Source organism: Ambystoma mexicanum, chromosome 1p (genome assembly GCF_040938575.1).
Source record: "Ambystoma mexicanum isolate Mex_15411 chromosome 1p, UKY_AmexF1_1, whole genome shotgun sequence".
Classification (NCBI taxonomy): Eukaryota; Metazoa; Chordata; class Amphibia; order Caudata; family Ambystomatidae; genus Ambystoma; species Ambystoma mexicanum.
The window spans coordinates 790,375,558-790,395,228 of NC_090921.1; the positions used below are offsets into that span (position 1 = coordinate 790,375,558).

At 42.0% G+C, this 19,671-nt stretch overlaps 1 protein-coding gene across 2 annotated transcripts in view; it reads left to right on the top strand.

The window, feature by feature from the left end:
- HAX1 (HCLS1 associated protein X-1) overlaps positions 1-19,671 on the top strand; it is a 396,934-nt gene that overhangs the window by 68,490 nt on the left and 308,773 nt on the right. For both annotated transcript variants that reach the window (XM_069651848.1, XM_069651855.1), the window contains exon 2: positions 3,757-3,977. In XM_069651848.1, coding sequence (XP_069507949.1) covers positions 3,757-3,977 — 221 coding nt within the window. The remainder of the gene's footprint in view (positions 1-3,756; positions 3,978-19,671) is intronic.

The window sequence follows — 19,671 nt, forward strand, 5'->3', positions numbered from 1 at the left end:
GCTTACCTGATTTTACCGCCGGAGGTATAATTCATCAGCACGCCACATCTTATGCCGCACCTGTAAGATGAGGAGAAAGCAGCAAATTTAACCCTTGGCATTATTTACCGGACAGTGTTGGGTAACACAGACTTTTACCGGAGCGCTTTCAGCTGTCAATCTTCTTATTGGGTCAAAAGCTGCAAGATAAAAGAGGAATTGGACAGGAGTGAATTCCAGACATTTTGAACTCTTACGAACTATATACTTACGGCTCTTCGCCAGGATCTTTTGGAGTCAGGATTCGTCTACAACTCTTCCAATATCTTCAAGCCAGTGAAGTAACTGGTCATCAACACGCCCCTGCATGCTTCGCAGGATGGAGGGCTCATCCTTCAAGAATATAAGGTGAGATTGCTGAGAGGGCGCTTCAGAGGTGATTAGTGGGGAGGACAGTGGGGGTGCTATCACTTGAATCCACAAGTGGCTAAATCCATCTCTCCGCTTGTAGGAGAATATTTCTACGGGCCAAGCAGACAAGATTAGGAGGGCAGATCCAGTCAGTCATCACTGCACTACGCATCACGTGGGTGGAGGCCGCAGCAGTCCGGGTCCGACCGACGCCCCTGTGGGAGCCAGGTGAGCGTAACAGAAAACCCCTGCTTTCTGATGTAAAGAATCAATGCATGAACTGTGTTAAAAATACATAAACTGTTAAAGAAGGCCGTAGTCAACCCGGCGGACGGAGGCCCAGTTTTGTATGAAGGATCCGAGCCCGATGGAGCGAGGTCCAAGGGGTAAAGAGCAATCGCCCAAGGTACAAGGATACGGAAGGAACCGTTTGTTTGTTGTGAATTAGCAGGCCTTCAGACGAGAGGCTTTATCAGGAAAGATACTTGGCCTCTGAAGGTTTTGATATTGTTGAACCAGAACTGTGAACCTCATACTGACGAGGCCCAGGAGTGTGCTGTGCTCCGAAGTCCCGCCTTGTCCCGTGCTTCAAACTTGGAGAAGGGAGACCGAGCCATATTATCCTGACATATCATTTTGTGAACACTTATTTCTTTTCTGGTGATCATTATCCCACACTCTTTTTGTAATTTAAAATAAAAAAAAAACACTATTGCCAATTCAGGATCGGCAATAGTGTTTTTTTTTTTTTTTTTTGTTTAGTATAGGCTCATTAGGACTGGCTTTTTATTATTTGATGGTCGTAGCTTGCTCCCATCTTAGATTTAGGTTTGGATCAGGCGTTTATCTCGCCCATTATAAAGTTCAATAAACGCCCTTGGACTGTGATCACTTGTGTCTGTCTTCACTGTTGCCACCATGAGTTCCTTACAATGCTCATGGAGCAACAGAAGCACTGTGCGCATTTATTTTCCTAGCATTTTAGGATTGTATAATTAATAAGATGGAAAACTAAGTTGCAATTGACAATCTTTTGTAACAAATAATGTTTTTTTTCTTCAGTGAAAGCAAACCTGTAATGCACAATTCCTGTGCTGTGTGCATAATCGTGCGAAGGCAGATAATTTTTACACTTAAAATTTAATTTACACTCCAATTATAAAAACGGTGTGTAAAATTAGGAGTATGCACGGTCTAGTTTACATCCATTCAACTTTGCAGTCAATGGGGTACATTACTATAAATGGTCAGTGGCAGCAGAGTCTTTGCTCAAGTGTGAGTGATGGGCTATAACACCTGTGATTGGTGTAATGACAATCAAATCTTCAAGACTACAATAAAAAACATCCAAAACCTGACTCCAGCGCTGTTCAAAAACAAACAAATGAAAGTTACATTTGTAATTTGAAATACAAAATCAGCAAAGCCTGTCCCTGTGATAATCCAGATCGCTATTTAACTTAATGTAGCGATTCATGCATGGTTCGTCCAACATCTAGCACTGTGAATGTTGCCAGTTGAGCGCTCGCTGCTGCAATCTGTATGTGATCTGTAGGTTGCAGGTTAAAATCCTGGCACGGCCAACTCGGTCTTTCATCCTTTCGAAGTCGATAAAGGAGTAGCAACTTTTGTTTGGTGATAATGGTGATAAATATGTTCAATGTATAGCGCTCTGCCAAAAGCGCCATTTAAATAACCATTTGACCATGAGATTAGGTATAGAATTTTGCATGCAGTCCTCGCCTCCCTGCACTGTTGTAGCATAACATTGGCATACCATTAGGTAGTAATAGCTCCAGGAAATTAGGACTTTCGTTAAACATCAAAAGACAATTCTATCGAACTTCGACAAACACAATAGAATTCATGTTTGCTTTACTGTGTAATTGGCTAGGTTTTTTTTGTTTTTAACATTTAAATATATACAGGAGAGATGAAATGGCCAGACCTTGGAGAAATAATGAAAGGTGTATTCTGTCACAATGCAGAAAGCTGCCACATGGTAATGATTACTCTAAATATAGTGTTAGTCCTGATTAACACTAGCTACCTGCTAGTGAATTCCTTATCTTTTTCCAGTTATGGATAATTTGTGGCAAATATGGAGGTAGATAGATTTTTGAACAGTTCAAAGAATCATCTGGTAGTTATTAATAAAATTGATGTCTTTTTTCTAAGACATAATATTAAAACACAGTATAAAACATCAATTAATACATATGAATTGTGTATAAAAACTATTTTTAAAAAGTATGTGACCAAAAATCGTTTATGGTGTGTTCTTTACAGTAGAATTTGCTAGTTGATATTTTAGAAGACTGCTCTAATTCCTTTTCAGGCTATTATGAATACACCTTTCATGTCATCCCCTCATATGTAATTGTACAGGGTTTGTCTCAACATGTTTCTGTTCAGAGTCTTTAAATGATGAACATTCTTCAGGAGAAATCAGTTATTCTGGGGTTCGATAAATTCTCCTCTTGCTCGTCTACAGTTGACGTCTTTGAACTGTCAATATAAAAACAACAGTATAAGCTATTGCTGCTAGTTTACCATGTGGGTCAATTTAGGACCTATATCTCAGGATATATTTACCTCTGTAGGTCTGTGGGTGCAGTCTTCACCCACAGACCTACCTGGGTAAATATATCCTGAGATATGGGTCCTAAGTAGACCCACATGGTAAACTAGCAGCAATAGCTTATACTGTTACTTCAAATAGGATTTTTGGTCACATACTAACAGTTATTTTTAATACACAATTCATATGTATTGATGTTTTATACTGTGTTTTTAATATTTAGTCTTATTGATAAAATTGATGTATTTTTTCGAACTACTAGATGTTTCTTTGAACAACGCATGGTAGTGATTTCCATTCAGTTTTTGCACACGTCGGCTGGATGTCGCATACATTTTACTCTTGCAAAGGAGAGAAATCATTTTTACTCTCTTCAAATCACATTTACTCTCAAAGTTGAACAATCCGGAGTAAAATAATCCCACCTCAAAATCTTATCTGGAGCTTTGGGCCTCTGGCACCCTTGATGCATCACCTTCCATCATCTCAGTTTTCTAAATGAAATGGCTACTCGGTTACTGGTTGTATTTTTACTCTTGCATGCTGTATTACACAGCGACTCCAATACATAGTAACTGCAGTATGTAGTACTAATTTAGAAAAATCTAAGAGTTGGGATGATGTGGCTCCCTGATTGTAAAAGGACTCTGTCTGGCAGATTGCTGACCTGATAATAAGGGATGAAAGTGTACCTTTTTGTAATGTGCTTGGCACATTCAAGTCTCTGTGCTATGCAAGTCGTTACTGTTAATAAAAAAAATCACTTTTGTTGTTGTTCAATGCAGAAATCCCTTCTTTGGAGGCATTGCTCATGACGAGGATGAGGCGGATGGCGAAGACGATGAAGGCCAAGGTTATCCTTTCGGCAGCCGTCCCCACGAGAGCTTTGGGTTCAGTTTTGGTCCTGGTGGATCGCATTTTCATGGCAGTTTTGGCTTTGAGGAAATTTTCCAGGACTTCCACAAGCTTTTCACTGATGTTGACAAATGGATGGCAAGCCCATTAGGTGTGGTATTATTACAGTGTGATACACACTGTTTTGTGAGATGAGGCAGTTGAAGCATGAATCACATCGTAATACATGCTGTGCAAAGCCTTAGAAGATGTATTCATTTTATGTAGTGACAGACTTTTTTAATTGTATTGGTTTATTTATTCATTATGATATTTGAAGAATGACTATTCCACTTGGAAATACCACGTTTTTAAAAATCACATGCTATTAAATGGTGTTACAATGTTGCTAATTCAAGTAATTGCAGCATATATAAGCTATCTTAATTCATCATGGGATCACTTTGAAAGAGCCACTTGGGTCAAATGCACTTTGGCGTCGTGGCCGTTCACTGTGCTGTCTGTGCTGATATTTTAGATGGCTATTTCTTTCTATAATTGTTTATGAGCCCTCTGTGTGTGCCTCAGGTAAAGACGTAACCTTGTTTAAACAGGTGCCGAGTTCTGCCATTCAAACTCGTTAAAGTTGCAGCAGGTGAGAGAAAGCATAATACTGTGTGCAGTGGAAATGGTGTCGGGAAGCTGTTGCTCGCGTTTCAGCACGAGTGACAACGCTGCTGGCACCAGCAACACGCACGATTGCTAAAGTGTACATTGAGAGAGGAGATGGAAGTGTGCTGACTTCTAAGGTAATCGGGACAGAGGTCTCTTGAGACCCTTGCTGCCAGTTGTGGAATATTCATTTGCAATACCCCCATGATTACTATCTGGTTGCCAATGGATTGTGGGATGCATAGTAAACATTGAGATTGAAAATACGACCCCACTGGAGCAGACTCTTATTTCCAACGCATAGCAGTGGTGGCTTTGATTTTGTTTTTGATTAAAAAATATAACTAACTAATGTAGCCCCAAAAGAAAAAGAAAATACCCCCCCACCCCTAATGAACGTCCCAAACTGCCCGACACCCCCCCCCTTATTGCAGCATGGTACAAATGAAATAGATCACATCAGCGAAACAAAAAGATATACTCAGTTGAGACCCAGAATTCTGAGGTGTTGCGGGCAGTATCCAATGTTATAATCTCTGTGCAAGAATTTAAGTATCTCTGCCCAGTAATGTGCAAATTTCATCCGATCACCTTGAATTGAGTATGTTATTCACTCAAGTGCAACAAAGTTCTATAATTTAGATAACCAGTCCGCGATGTCTGGAGGGTCTTTAGATTTCTATTTTTGCGCTATACACAAAAGAGCAGCCAGTTATAAAATGAAAAATGTTTTGCATTTTTGTTTCGAGAACAGTTTAAATTTTATCTTGGGGATAAGCAAAAGGTTAGACTTCATAGTACTTTCTTTTTTTAATTTTTTAATATTTTTTTTATATTTGTATTTGGTTAATAAAAAAACCTTTACATAAAAATCATACAAAATACATAAAATTAACATCAAGATAAAATCAATACCTATATACATTACATCCATAAAATACCACAAAAGAATCAACCTCTTAAGGCAGCATATTATACATACAACATTAAAACAGAATATTTTAGAATTTTCATCACTGACTTATTTCGACTAAGTCTTGCCCATAAAAGTGCAGTACAATCAGCAAATTCCGAATTAACAAATTTTATTAGGAGGATCGTGCGCTGTGTTTTGAAATGTGGATAATCGAGCACCAAGTGCTTCAAGGTTTCATGCAATTCATGGCAGTGGGGAAACCTACATTTCATAGATTGCATAGACGCTCCTTAGTTCTAAATTGATTCAACTTAAAATGCATAGACCCCTCGTAGAAAAACAAGGAAAGATGGAAACATAATGACAACATGGCAATCGCTTTCGTGTGAATTTAGCATATTCAGTAAATGTAGAGTTTCAATTGATCTAAAGTTCGGATCCAATCATCTTCAGACAATTTCTTTTTAACAAAGGCAGGTCTGATACAGAGGTCATTATGGGTTACACCAAGCCTGTCCAAGACCTCCTGAATACGGTTTTGAAACCTGTTAATAGAATTGCCTGTTTTTTCTTCCATTAGGCATTGTAAATCATTGTATAAACAATTACTTGGAGGATTTAGAAATTTAGCGTAGTTCGATAATAAACGCCATAACACTCTACATGATAATGAGATCAAACTTAGCTCATGCTTAATGACACAGTTATCTTTGCTATATGCAAGGCTCCTTTAAGACGTCGGCCTGGGAGGGAATCAAGATAGGAGCTTAAATCAAACGGACAAATATCGAGAATGTAGATAAGAGCAGCTTACACTTTCATTGTTAAAAAGTCTTGTAGCAGCATAAGCGAGAATCTACAATATTTTGCGAAGATCAACTTCATTTGGCTCCCTAACGAGCAAGCTTTCTGATTGAGTCTTTCTTTCCAAATAGGAAGAGTTACAGCTTAGTTGATATCCTAAATAGCAATTCTCAGTTTGGTGCTGAACCAGAAGTCCCTGATTTTCCATTTAGATGATTGTAGTTTTCTGCCGGCATGAAGCACCACTATACTTTGTTTTACCAACATTAGGAATTAAATTCAGATCGTAAGCATATTTTTCAAATAGCTATGATTTAGCCTGAAGCCCTGCTGGAGTGGTATCCATTATGAATAAATCATCAGCAAACGCTAGCCAATGTAGTCTAAGCGAGCCCATTCTGACGGGATACATCCCTAACCCACTCCATAATTCATCCAGATCACAAAGATATAAATTGAAAAGAATCGCTGCAAGGTTGCATCCTTGCTTGAGTCCAATAAAAGTTTTAATGGATTCGTTGATCGATCCTTCTCTAGATAGCTTGACCTTATACGCAGTATAAGAATGCAGCCTCATCAGCCAGAATATAATTCCTGTAGGGATACCCAATACAAGTAATTTACGCCAAAGCAATTCCCTCACCACAGAATTGAAAGCGGAAGACAGGTCAATACTGGGGTCCCCATCTCTTTCCTAAAACCTATCTGCGCTTCAGAGAGGATGTTATTACATGCTATAAACTTCTCTAAGTCATGTAGGATTAAGAATTTCTTTGCGCATGTGTCGCTTTTAATGAAATGGGTCTATAATTAAGGGGATCCTGTACATTACCTTTCTTATAGATTGGAACAATTATGGATGTTCCCCATTGTTCCGGAATATTGCCAATCTTGAATATTACGTCATACTTGATCTTGAGTATGGTCGCCCATAAGGCCGGTTCAGCTTTGTACACACACAGCGGAATGCCATCGGGGCCTTAGACTAGTTTTTTACTAATTGCCCAAATAATGTCTTCCTCATTCCAGTTAAAATCATCTCATTTTGCCAAAGGCCTCGATGAGATTTTATTGGATTTGGAACGAGGGGGGCACGAAAATGTCTGATAAGTAACCCATATATGGGAGGGTATGATATTCATTAGATTATGCATTGGGGGGGATTAGTGTTGCGTATGATAGACCGTATATATTTTGAATCATGCTTGCATAATTTGCGAATAATCTCGCAGTTGAGATAAATTATATTCATGTTACGCAGGAATCTCAATTTGTTTTTATACAATTGCAGAGTACGATTTTTTTAAAAAGCCTGTGCTGATAAGGATTTTTAGCATGCTTTTTATTAATGCGCAGTTCCTTATTTTTCTTACGCTTTAAAAGCTGGATTTCTGGGTCATATTTTTTCGCACATGGAAGTATTCCATTTTCAGTGGGTTTAGCCTGGATAGATAGAATGGCATCAGCAACTATCTCGCCCATAATTACTTCTTTTAGGAAATACGATTCCTGGAGAATCCATTTCCTCGAAGCAGTAGCATATTCCTTCCTTACTTTTTCATATTTTAACTTACATAAGCCAGGGTTCCACCTGAATTGAAAGGAAGCAAGTGATTAATGTTGAAACGATGATGAGACCTTGCCAAATGTCTATATTGGAGCATGGTCGCCAGTGGTAATCGGATGGATCACCACCGGCGCAACGAAGTGGAGCAATGTGTTGGAGATGGCAAAAAAATGTATCATTGAGGTGGCATTCCCATGGCTCCATGTATACTGCTGGCTCACCGCAGGGGTGTTCCCAAATCTTATCTCCCATGTGTCAAAATAAGCAATCCATTTGGCACCCCGACTACGCGCTACCTGCTTCCCTAAATTGCGTTCATGATACGTTTCCACGTTACTCATTAGACGCAGTGAATTAAAATCCCCGGCAATAATAATCTTGCAAGAGGGCCTTAAAGTGAGGATACTTTCAAAGCATTGGTCCAAATCATCAAACATATCCTCTAATTCTAATTTCAGAGGATTCCAGTACAAAGATATCGTAATTAACGGACCTTCATCTTTTTCCTACACAACAATTTCGACTGCTAACACATTAGCTGAAGTATACACAATAGCCGATTTACATTTAATCTTAGTACTGATTGCAATTGCAAGCCCTCCCATTGGGTGCCCCACTTTGCCCTTAATTGCATAACTGCAGAAAGTGTTAAAGTCTTCTAGAGATAAATCGATTGTTTCCTGTAAAAGGATAATCTCTAGATTGGCTTCTTTGAGGAATGTAGTCAACCACCCATAGAGCAACAGATGTCCACACAAGTTCCATGAAACGATATCTAGGCCCAATTTCCTAATTTGCTAAGTCGTAGTTTTTACATTTTTAAAAGAAGTAATTGAGCGCATTAAAGGCTCAACCCACACCAAATTATGATTCCCCGCTGTCATGGCTAAGAGCTGAGAAATACAATTTTGCGCAATGGATGAACCATCCCATGCTCTGAGGGCGGGGCTCCTCAGTCCTTGCTACTGGCTTCTGCAAGAACTCATCTGCAGCAGCTTCACGATTTAAATGCATGTAAACAGAATCCCATGTCCTTTAGATCAGATCTGAAACTCCAGATGTATTTTAACAGTCGGATTGGAAACGTAAAATGGCATTCGGTAATTGTTCCCACGGGCAACGGCAATTCGATCAAAGTCATCAGTGGTGAGAATGCGCAATGAGGGTATTTGTGCAATTACATCCAGTAAGTATGTTCTATTGATCCATTCACCCCGTAGTATGTCAGGGTTCCCCTCCAATCCAATAATGTTAAACTCCTGGGATATAGATTCCCCTTCATTACTTATCAACTCAGAATGAGGCAGCTGATGAGCCGCAACTGAAGAGATAGTACCATCTACAAAAGGTGACTCTAAAGTGGAACTAAAATGTTCATTGGAGGTCGGTAAAATAGAGTGGTTCAATTTCACTAACAGATGGGGGGGGAACATATGATGTAATCTTTTCGTCATGGGGCAAAGGGTGCCTCACCTCAGTGAAGTTGAATTCCTTTGCTAATAGTTGAGAAGAAAGGGCACCACTCTCTACAGCTGTGTTCAGGATCTGAATCATACTTGTATAGGTTAAAGGGTCCGGTAGAGGTCCCTGAATTTTACCATCGACATTTGGACCTAGTGGAGCTCTGCATGGTAGACTAAACCCTAAACCTTGATCTGGGATCACTATGTTTGATGTATAAGAGGTCCCATCCCAATAATCGCTCTTATGTAACGGGCTATGGGTGCTTTCGATACCATTTTTAATGACTCAATCGGTTCTGGGTGGGGAAGCCCTCTGTGTTTGCCTGGTCCGCTAATGATGACAGTCATTCTTAGTAAGGGGATGATAGTTTGGGAGCGCCAGCTACATTGCTGCACACCTCAGCATAAGACGGACCGGCACTTGCGCCCAACTCGACAGTTTCTATAGAAATTGTCCCTAAAGGGTTGATGAGAGACCATTTCATAGTACTATGCCCGACAGCCCCAAATATTTGCACCTTAAAATCCTCAATTTCCGGCCAGTAACCCTTCAATTCCGTACACGTCCACCAAACATGCCCCCAATCCCCAGGTAGACCACACTGCCTCCAACATTGCTGAGAAATGATTAGTTTCATTTTATGCAAATATACCAGGTTATAATGCCACTGATCCATCAGCTTATACCAGAATTCCCTTCTCTGAATCGAGCGGGTATACCTGGGGATATCTTTCCACAGCCCTTTCCGCTCAATTTGCGATATTTGTTCCCCCAGGGTTTGCTGCCAACGAGATCTGTAATGTGAAGAAGCGAGAGGTACCTCTGCAATAATTTTATATAAATGTGAAATAAGTGCATTGTTCTGTGGATTTCACAAATCAAGTGAGCTCCCTAGTCACCACCAGTTTATTTGGGGAAGCTAATATCCAGTGTCGGACCTGGAAGTATTGAAAGCGGGCAGATTCTTTCAGGTCTAGTTCTATTTTAAATTGAGTAAAGGGTTTGGGATCCATGCCCTGAAACACGTCACAAAGTTTTGTGCAGCCGGCTAGCTTCCATTTAGTGAATGCCTGAGAGTCCTGACCCGGTGTAAACGGAGGGTTAAAGATAAGTGGTGTTAAAGGAGCGGGGAAAGTCCTGATTTACTATTTTGTAGCTGCAGTGTCCCAGACCTCCTCAACCAAGCGTGTAATCTCACTTTAATGAATGTTATCTTCTAATTGGGGCCCAACTATCGACCCCTCCATTTGTACCCAGCTCTTCTCAGAATCTTTGTCCCACCATTTCTTTATTATGTGAAGTTGTGAAGCTAGGTAGAATTTTTGCATATTATGAAGACCCAACCCCCTGACTGCCCCACCTCCCCTATTTGCAGGTGTGGAAAGCACATCGAATGCTACCCTGGGATGTTTATTGTTCCAAATAAATGCTGATATCCTGCTCTGTAGTTTTTTAATATAAGAGGCTAGAATCCAAACAGGAAGCACATGAATAAAATGGAGGAATTTAGGAAGGACTACCATTTTTATTGTATTGATTAGACCAAGCCAGGATATCAACGGTACCCATTTCTTCAGCTGCCCAGTTTCTTCCTCCAACAGTGGGGTGGTAGTTGGCTGTGTACATCCCTGTCTATTTAGGAGTTACCATTACGCCAAGAAGTCGAACACTTGTCTGTGCCCAGCCAGATTGTGTTTGCGATCGAAGTGTTTGCACCTCTTCCATAGTGAAAGATAGATTTTAAGATTTCGGATTTTGAGTGATTGATTTTTGATTTTTAACCCTGTCACTGCCCCATATTGTTTTAATGTCCTAGCTATTAATAACAATGTAGATACCTGGTCTGTTCTAAACACAAACATATCATCTGCATATGCCATAATTTTATGCTGAATACCCCCGAGCATTATCCCCTGTATTTCAATGGTCTGAGGAATTTCCGCAGTCTTTTTTATTTTTATTTTATTGGCATTTCAGATAAGACAAATAATAACTCCACCCCAACAAACCCCAAACATCGCCCTACCTCCCCCCCTCACCCCTCAGTTCCAGCTTGGTACAATTTATACAAATGGCACAGTAAGACTGAAGAACCAAATTCAAACAATTCCCAGAATGCGAAGATGTTGTGCGCACTATCGGATATTATAGTCATGTAAAAACCTTGGCACTTCCGCCCAGTCCTGTTCAAATTTCAAGTGATCGCGCTGAATAGATTATGCCATCCACTCAAAAGGTTAGATTTTCATTTTTGGGCGATACAGTGTAGAGCAGCCATTTGCAAAATAACAAATGTTTTCCATTTTTGTTTTGAAAACCGTTTCAACTGTATCTTGGGAATTAATAAAAGGTTAGACTTCATAGTATTTTGTCTGATGGCCCCAAATATTTGTGCTTTACAATACTCAATCTGTGCCCAATAACCCTTCAATTCAGGACATGTCCACCAGATATGCCCCCAGTCCTTAAGTAGACCCCACTGCCTCCAGCATTGCGGAGAGATGGTTTATTTCATTTTGTGCAATCGAACTTGGGTATAACGCCACTGTACCTGAATTCCCTTATCTGGATCGAGCAAGTGTACTTGGGGATGTCTTTCCACTCGAAGAGCGAAATTTGTTCCCCCGGGGTTTGCTGCCAGCGGGTCTTAAAATGCAAGGATAGAGCAGGGGATGCCTCTGTGATTATTTTATATAAGTTTGATATTAACGCCTTATTCCCGGGGTTAGAGCTAGCACATTTCTCAAATGTAGTAAGCTCCCTGCTCCCTTGTAGCTGCTTGTTTATTTGGGGGGGCCAGCATCCAATGGCAGACCTGAAAATATTGGAAACGAGCAGATTCATTCAAGCCTAGTTCTATTTTACATTGAATGAAGGACTTGGGATCCGTTCACTGATGCACATTGCAAAATTTCGTGCATCCTGCCTGCTTCCATTTTTTAAATGCCCTAGATCCCAGTCCCGGTGTAAATTGAGGATTAGAAAATAATGGGGTTAAGGGGAAGGGAAATGTAGTGAGGTATTTTTTTACTGCAATGTCCCAAACTTCCTCAACCAAGCTTGTAATCGCACCCCAGTAGATATTTTGCTGACTGTTCTTTTTAAGAAGCCAATGGTTGTCCCCAATCTGGGGCCCCACCACCGACCGCTCCATTTGTACCCAGCTCTTCTCTTTGTCCCACCAGTCCTTTGTTACGCAGAGTTGTGATGCCAGATATTTTTGCATATTAGGAAGGCCTAGTGCACCCCATTGCGTAGGAGTAGAGGACTTCTAATGACATCCTGGAATGTTTGTCATTCCACACAAATGCAGAGATCCTGCTTTGTAATTTATTCAAAATAAGAAGATGGAACCCTGAAGAGTTTTGGAACGATTACCATTTTAATGGTGTTAATGCGACCCAACTATGATATCGTCAACGGGCCTAATTACCGCAGCTGCCCCGTCAGTTCGTCCAACAATGGGGGATAGGAAGCCATAAATAATCCTGTTAATTTAGGATTTACTGTCTCCCTCCCCCCCCAAAATTCTAAATCTATCCTGGGCCCAGCCAAATTGAGTTAGCAACTGCAAAGCCTGCACTTCTTCTTCTTCCAGTGGAATCGATAAGTTTAAGATCTCAGATTTTGTATGATTTATTTTTAACCCTGCCACTGCCCCATATTTTTTTAATTCCCTAGCTACTGCCGTCAGTGTGTTTACTGGGTCTGATATAAACATGTCATCAGCATATGCCATTATTTTATGCATGATCCCCCGAATGTTATGCCTTGTATTTCATTTGTTTACAGAATTTTTGCAAGAAATTGCTCGAGAGCAATAGCATACAGCAGCGGTGATGTAGGGCATTGCTGTTTAGTCCTTATTTGGAGTGCAATCGGTTGGGATAGTTGTCCATTGATTCAAAGCTGAGCCATCGGATTCTTATAATTCACCTTTATCTTTTCCACAATTTTTGGGCCAGAGAAAGAAGAGCCGCTGATGAGCCCTTTTTTGCTACTTTTTCCAAAATATGACATGTAAGCCTAATGTTATCGTGGGCCTGTCTATTTTTTATAAAACCCGACTGATCTGGATGTATTATTGAGGGGAGCAAGTTCTCTGATCTATTGGCCAACATTTTTGAGTAGACTTATGCATCAAAATGTTTAAGGGCGATGGGGCAGTATGAGCCACACGAGGGTTGGATCTTCCCCTGGGAAATATTTCATGAATGTTATGAATATGTTTTTTGTAATTTCTTAAATCCATAAAGTTTTTAAAATTAAAACCATTTTTGCCTCTTCCATGGTAGGGGAATTATGCCCCGATTGCAGAAATGAATTAAATAGAGATACAAGTCGTGGGATCAACACTTTCCGAAAGGTTTTATAGAATTGGGCAGAGAAACCATCCGGACCCGGGGATTTGTTCTGGGGGAGAGAATTTATAACCCGTAATACTTCCTCAGCAGTAATATCTTCCTCGCAGGCTTTCTCGTTCCTCATGTGTTGTTTGGGGGAAGAGTAACCGTTGCAAAGCAGAGCTCCTGTATACGGCACACTGGATATTCTGACACGTATAGGTTTGGATAGAAATAAAAAAATGTGATAGTCTGGGATGTTTCTGTAAGTGAGTCTCCGGAGGAGTTTGTATTGATTGAATGGTTTGGGAGGCAGCTGTTTGACGTAGCAAATTAGCCAGCAAGCGATCTGCCCTGTTAGCTTTTACATGACATTTTTGTCTGAGGTATAATAAAGACCTTTTCAGCTTTTTTGGCATGGAGTACATTTAATTTCCCAGTCGCCACTATGTAGGCCCTTTGAATAGACTGATTAGTTTTCGTTTCCATTTTACCCATTATTTCTTAACTCTTGCTCCAATTCTATTTCCCAAGCAAATTTCTGCTTGCGTCTATACGCCATACCGGCCATGAGAGTCCCACGGATTGTTGCTTTAAAAGCATCCCACATATTATTTGCTGACTGATTGAGCTCAAAGTACTCCCCTATCTTAGCCTCCATCTTTTTTACTACAATAGCATCCCCCAAAATGTGTGTCTTGCAGTCCAATGCCAGGTCCATTATGAGGGGCGCATGATCTGATAACGACATCAATAGGCAAGAAATGTGTTTCCAGACCCAAATGCGGCTTTGTTACCCAAACGTAATCTATATGAGAAAAGGCCCTGATCCTCCCCTTTGATATTAGGCCAGACATCCACCAGAGAGATCTGCTACTTTCTGTTTGAGAACAGTCGATGGCCACAGGTGTGGCGACTAGGTAGTGACGCTACAGTCCCTATATGGGTCCCAAGCTAAATTTAAATCCCCCAATAGAGCTATCTCCCCCTCTCTGAAATCTTGCAATAGTGTCAGGGTGGACTTCAGCAGGAACCCCTCCTGACCTGTATTAGGAGCGTAAATAGAGGCCACTGTGAATTTCCTTGGACCCATAGCTATAACAATAAACACATAACGGTGTATCTTCGTACAGAATACCTTGATATGTGAGGCGGCTTTCATCGTTAACACCCCAGCAACCTTGTTAGTCTAGCGCTACTATCAGCACAGGGTAGCGCCTCAAATGAAATTTCGATCTATCCTTTTGGCAGATGTGCGTCTCTTGGAGCACCACCAAGTCCGGTTGATGATGCTCCAATAGTGCATCCAGTTTTGTGCGTTTCGCAGGGGTATTTAGGCCTCGGACATTAAGTGTTAGACACTTGAATCTTGGGCTAAATCAAGTCGATATATATAAAAAAAGCAAAAATACCCACACCTGAAATTCTCCATTTCTTCACAATTATACCACGCTGAAACCCCTGCCCCCCCCCCCTTGCAGGCAATCTGCCCCTCCCACTCTACCCTAACCCCAACTTCCCCCTCTACATAGTCCCCAGGAGTGAGCCGCTGTTGCTAACCATTCCCAAGGCGCAAGGCCCCAGCCGCGGGCCAACTTTAAACCCAAGTTGGCCTGCAGGGCCTCCTAGTACCCTCATCTGTTACCTGAACAGATTGATCCCAAGATGATATGTTCCGAGACCCTGGCTCAGATTGGCTTCATATCCAGTCATAGGCACATTTGTATCTTTGTATCTACTTCCCTGATTGTGCACCAGTTCCTTCTGATACTTCCGTTGATGGTTTAGGAACGGGGCCTCGCAGTCGAGTTTTCCAGTCTTTTTGTTGCTGCGCACTGTCCTTTTTCCCCCGGCGAGTTGCCGTTGACAATTCCCAAGGTTTGTTTTGTTTAGAAGTATACTTGTCCACAGTTTCCGGATCAACCTCCAGTACTTGATCTTCAATTTGAAGCAGAGCCAACCCAGCTTCTTGAGAGGTATTTCTGTATTGTCTGCCCTGCATAGTGAAGAGCAGACAGAAGGGGAATGTCCACTTATGCTTAATCCCCCTAGATTGAAGCGTTTTTACCAGTGGCTGCATCTCCACGCTTTTGGAGGGTTACTTGTGACAAATCTTGTAACAACTGTATATCAGTTTCATTACGTGATAGTAGATGTTTTTTGTGCTTTCCTGAGGATCAGCTGCTTTTGGGGATAAGAAGAGCATACAGCTAGGACGTCCTGTGGACGAGCCCCCGGATCGGATCTTCTGGGACCTGTTCTATGAAGGCGGTCTAACAAAACCGCTGGCGTGTCATCTTCTGCAATCAGGTCTGTGAAGATATGAGTTACTGATTCTCTCAGGTCCGCTTCTGTGATGGATTCTGGCAAATTTCTGATAGGTATGTTAGAGCGGTGCGATCTGTTCTCCAGATCTTCACATTGCACCTGAAGGTTGTGTGTCGCTTTGGCAAGCTCTTCCTATGGATTCCTGCAACATTTCTTGGATCGGCCTTTCATTGCTATCGACACGTTCCCCTGAAGAGACAATCTCTTTACCAAACTCCGAAAATGACTGTCTGATCTCTGTGGTGAACGAAGTGAACTGTTGTTGGAAAGAGGCCAGAAATCTATCCTGGAACTCCTGGAAGCTTGCAGCAAAGTCATCCTTCGAGGCAGCCATCCCCATGTCCAGGTTATGGGGTTCTGCTGGAGAAGAGCGTGTCACCCTGTTTCCCGGCAAAGAGTGGGTCTGGCAAGATGCCCAAAGTTTCAGTAGGGGATTCAATTTAGGTTGTGTATCCTGAGTTGGTCCCGCTTAGGAATGCTTCTTCTTCCCCCTTGGCATATGATATGGTACAAACCGAATAAGTGTCTAATATGACGTCTGGTGAGGCTTAGCCAACCTAGAGGGCACCTGCTTTGCTCACTTGCTTACTTGCGCAGGAATTTGCTGACTGGTGCTTCACAGTACAAATGATATTACTGGGCGTTGCCTACACTTATATACCCTCTGTGTGCTTTGTCCCACTATATTCTGCACTGCTCCACTCCAATGAGAGGATGTGTGAAGATGCCTAACGTAGCTCCCCAGGCAAAATTGAAGGATGCCAAGTTGTATATCTGCCCTGTTATTTCATGCAGTGCAAAAGAAAATGTCCAACTCCCTGTGGGAAGCGCAATTTGGCCTTTTTATATGGTTTGGAGATGAGGACTATGGCTCCATAATAATGAAAGAGAGACCAACCTGATATGCAGCCTCATCATGGCTGCAGCCGTTTTACTTGCAGCAGGCAAGCTGGAGCCAGCCATCTTAAGCCTCCAGGCCACGCCCCTCGGGTGCAAATGCTCCAATCCTTTCCGGGCCAGTGTCCCTGACTGCAGGCTCCCTCCAGGGAGCTCCTACCAGTGTAATTCATCCGGCCGAGGAGGCGCAACACAGCTGTCCCTCAATCCAGCGCTGGAGTTCCTCTCTGCAGAGACGCGTCTGCCGAGCCATGCCCCGTTCAAGATACAAAGCTGGCGCTCTCCCAAACAGATACAACTCTAGGATCCACTCTTAGCCACTGTCACTCCCAACAGCTCCAGAACTCGGAATCTCTCACCGCCAGGCATTCTGCCTTCGAGACGATCCATAATGCTAATTATTCAGGGCTCATCGGAGCTCGCCGCATGCACGTCTTCAGGGTGCGACGGCCATCTTCTGAACCCTATTGGCCAGGATTTTTTAGTAGATTTTTGCATCTAAATTTATAAGGACAATGGGGCGATATGATCCACAGCCACGTGGGTCTTTTCCTGGTTTTAAAAATAAAACTATTTTTGCCTCTTCCATAGACGGGGAGATATGTCCAGATTGTGAAAATAAGTACAATAAAGTTACAAGTCGGGGGAATCGGCACCTTCCGAAATGTTTTATAAAATTGGGCAGAAAAACCATCTGTGCCCGGAGATTTATTCAGGGGGAGAGAATTTATGACCCGTAACACTTCTTCAGAAGTGATGTCACCCTCTAGACTTTCCCTTTCTTCGTGCGTTATTTGTGGGAGATTAATCAATGCTAAATACGACTCTTGTGGAAATTGAGACCCATACAGATTTGAATAAAAATAGTAAAATTGCATGATGATCTGGGGTGTTTCTGTAACTGATTTCCACAGAGGGGGCTTGTATTGACTGAATGGTTTGGGAGGCCGATTTTTTTTTTTTTTTTTTGGTTTTTTATTGTTTTTTTTTTTGCGTATCAATTTCGCCTGCAAACAATTTGCCCTATTGGCTTTAACATACATTTTTTGTCTAAGTTATAGTAAAGACTTTTCAGCTTTCTTGGCATGCAGTAAATTTAATTTCTCAGCAACCACCCTATATGCTTTTTGAATAGACTGAGTGATTTTGGTTTCCATTTTGCCCATTATTTGTTTTAACTCTTGCTCCAATTCTATTTCTAGGGCCATTTTTTGCTTGTGTCTCTACGCCATTTCAGCTATGACAACCCCACTGATCGTTGCCTTAAATGCATCCCTTGTTACATTTGCTGAGGTTGTTTGTGTCTGGTTAAACTCGAATAGCTCGACTATCTTGGCCTCAATCTTGTTTACCACTACAGGATCCCCCAATATTTCAGATGAAAAACGCCACGCCCAGACCTTCTGTACAATCCCGTATATTTCCAAGTCCATGATAAGGGGAGCATGATCTGAGAGTGACCTCACCAGGTAAAAAATTTGAGTTACAAGACCAAAAAGGGGCTTCGAAACCCAAACATAATATATACGTGTGAAGGTCTGATGGACATGTGAGTAGAAGTTATATCCCATTTCCTCCCCTCTAATGTTTGGCCAGTCATCTACTAAGGCAAGGTTTGCTACTTTTTGTTTGAGGGATATTGATGGCCTTGATTGTAACAAGTAAGTAGCAGAACTACGATCTTGGGATGTGTCCCAAGCAAAAATTGGATTCCCCTCTCCCCCCTTAAGGACTATTTCCCCCTCGCCAAAGGCTTCTAGTAATGTCACGGTGGACTTTAAGAACCCCTCCTGGCCCGTGTTAGGAGCATAAATAGAAGACACTGTGAGCTTCTTTGGACCCATAATGATCACAATAAACCCAAAACAACCCTCTATGTATCTTTGTATGAAGCACCTTGATTTGTGAGGGAGCTTTCATTGCAATGAACACCCCTGCAAACTTGCTCTTTGCATTGGACTGTATCAGTACAGGGTATCGTCCCAAACAGAACTTCATTCTATCCTTCTGACAGATATGCGTCTCTTCAAGCGCCACCAAGTCCGGTTGGTGTCGCCCCAAGAGTGCGTCTAGTTTCCTATGTTTTGCAGGGGCATTTAGGCCCTGAACATTAAGAGTTAGACACTTGAATCGTGAAACAAGATAGATCAAGAAATGAAAGGGAGAAATCATCTGAATCTGATATGCTTGAAAATGTTACTGCAATACCATGCTGGAACTCTTTCCCCCTCACCCCCTCCCCCCGACATCCCTTAGAGACCAATTCCACTTCCCCAATCTCCCCACCCTACCGCCAACTTTCCCAACTACCCACCCCAACATAGTCCCCTGGTGTGGGCCACGGTTTCTCACCATTCCGAAGGCAGAGAGCCCCGGCCGTGAACCAACTTTAACACCAGGGTTGCCGGTGGGGTCACCTAGTACCCCATCTGTTACCTAAACAGATTGATCCCAAGATGGTATGCTCCGAGTCCCTTGCTCAAAGTAAACCTTGTGTCCGTGCTTTAAACAAAATGTGCGCCGACAGTTGTAGATATGCGCCCCTTCAGTCAAGTGGTTCCGATGGTGTTTTGGGAATCGGGCCACGAAGTTGAGTTTTCCAGTCTTGCTGTTGCTGTGCCCTTCCCTTTCTCCCTGGGCGGGTTGCGGTTGACCATTCCCATGACTTGCTTTGTAGAGATGATCGCCTTTCCGCTACCTCGGAGGCTCCTTTCAGTTCTTGATCCTCAATTTGAAGTAGAGCCTTGCCAGCTTCCCGAGAAGTTATCCTGTTATCTGCCCTGCATGGTAAAAATTAAGCCAAAGGGAAACGTCCACTTGTATTTGATTCCCCTCGGTTGAAGTACTTTTACCACCGGCTGCATCTCCCGTCTTT